This window comes from Ricinus communis, chromosome 8, assembly GCF_019578655.1.
Source record: "Ricinus communis isolate WT05 ecotype wild-type chromosome 8, ASM1957865v1, whole genome shotgun sequence".
In the NCBI taxonomy this organism is placed as follows: domain Eukaryota; kingdom Viridiplantae; phylum Streptophyta; class Magnoliopsida; order Malpighiales; family Euphorbiaceae; genus Ricinus; species Ricinus communis.
Genome location: NC_063263.1, coordinates 3,615,979 through 3,617,281, shown reverse-complemented (window position 1 = coordinate 3,617,281; position 1,303 = coordinate 3,615,979). Strand labels below are relative to the sequence as shown.

The window sequence follows — 1,303 nt, the reverse complement described above, 5'->3', positions numbered from 1 at the left end:
AAATCTAAACTTCCCTGCTTTTTAATCCTCAGAAGAAAAGCTTGCAACATCTATTACCAAAAACTAATCAGATATCAATCACTAATCCTCGTCTCTTGCTCTCTTATTACAAAACCTTTTGCCATAAAAATTGTATATTTACACCCAAAAAATGGCCAGCCCAAGATTCAAAATTATGTTCTTGATCCTTCCAACACTCGTCTTTCTCATGGCAGCCCAAGCCAATGCCTTACTGCCATACACAAGGCCATCTTTATTTGACATTATGATGCCAGCAGAGGATCCATTTAGAATTCTTGAACAAACTCCACTTACAATCCCAAAAGGAGTGGAATCATCACTTGCACTGGCAAGAGCAGATTGGAAAGAGACACCATCAGCGCATGTAATATCCTTGGACATTCCAGGGATCAAGAAAGATGATGTTAAAATAGAGGTGGAAGAGAATAGGATGCTGAGGATAAGCGGGGAGAGGAAAGGTGATGAAGAGATTGAAGGGGAGAAATGGCACAGAGTTGAAAGGACTAATGGTAAGTTCTGGAGGCAATTTAGATTGCCTAACAATGTTGATTTGGATCATATTAAGGCTCATCTTGAAGATGGAGTGTTGAGAGTTAATGTGCCTAAGTTTGCTGAAGAGCAGAAAAGGCAGCCTAAGGTTATTAACATTGTTGATCAAGGTTCTTCTGGTCAGGATATCAAGACTGTGAAGTCTGAGATGTGATGTGATGTCCTGGGGTGTTCTTTTTATCAGTGTGTTAAGGATTAATGGTCTTTGTTAATTGTGGTGTGTTTTGCACATTAATAATATCTGTAATAAGAGGAGCTAGGAGCAAAGCATGATGTGCTTAGTTCTATTTGTATAGAACTGTTTGTGTTTTCTTTGATCTAACTGCAATAAAATTAATAAAATTCTGGTGATTTCTATTTGCAGCTTTCTTCATTCTCTTGTGTTCTTATTTGATGTTCAAAGTCTGTTATTGATGTATTAACTGTAGTTGAAACTGGTAAAAAAGTATGCATACCAATGGTTATTCTCCAAACTTTGGCTGAAAGTATGAAAGAAAATTAAGAGAGAAATTCTCTGAAGATTTCATAGATGTAAAGATGAAGGGAAGCAAAGTAGAGCAGCCAAGGCATGAAACCTCCTCAGCCTAACTAGGGTCATTTGTAAGTAAAGTTCCTAGTGGTCATTACTAGCAGTTGCAAAAACAATGATAAGGATGTTCCTTAGGAAATCAAACCTAGGCCTAATGTTGATCCTGACAGAATTACCTTATGTATACTGCAGTAAATTTATATT

The 1,303-nt window shown here is 37.1% G+C and overlaps 1 protein-coding gene across 1 annotated transcript; it reads left to right on the top strand.

Annotated features, from left to right (window-relative positions):
- LOC8283670 (22.7 kDa class IV heat shock protein) lies at positions 1-933 on the top strand. Its single transcript, XM_002521228.4, has one exon. The coding sequence runs from the start codon at positions 152-154 to the stop codon at positions 722-724; it is 573 nt and encodes a 190-aa protein (XP_002521274.1). The 5' UTR covers positions 1-151; the 3' UTR covers positions 725-933.
- Positions 934-1,303: the final 370 nt, after the last annotated feature.

Coding starts and splice junctions, on each gene's coding strand:
- LOC8283670 (XM_002521228.4), top strand. CDS start 152: ATGGCCAGCCCAAGATTCAAAATTATGTTCTTGATCCTTCCAACACTC.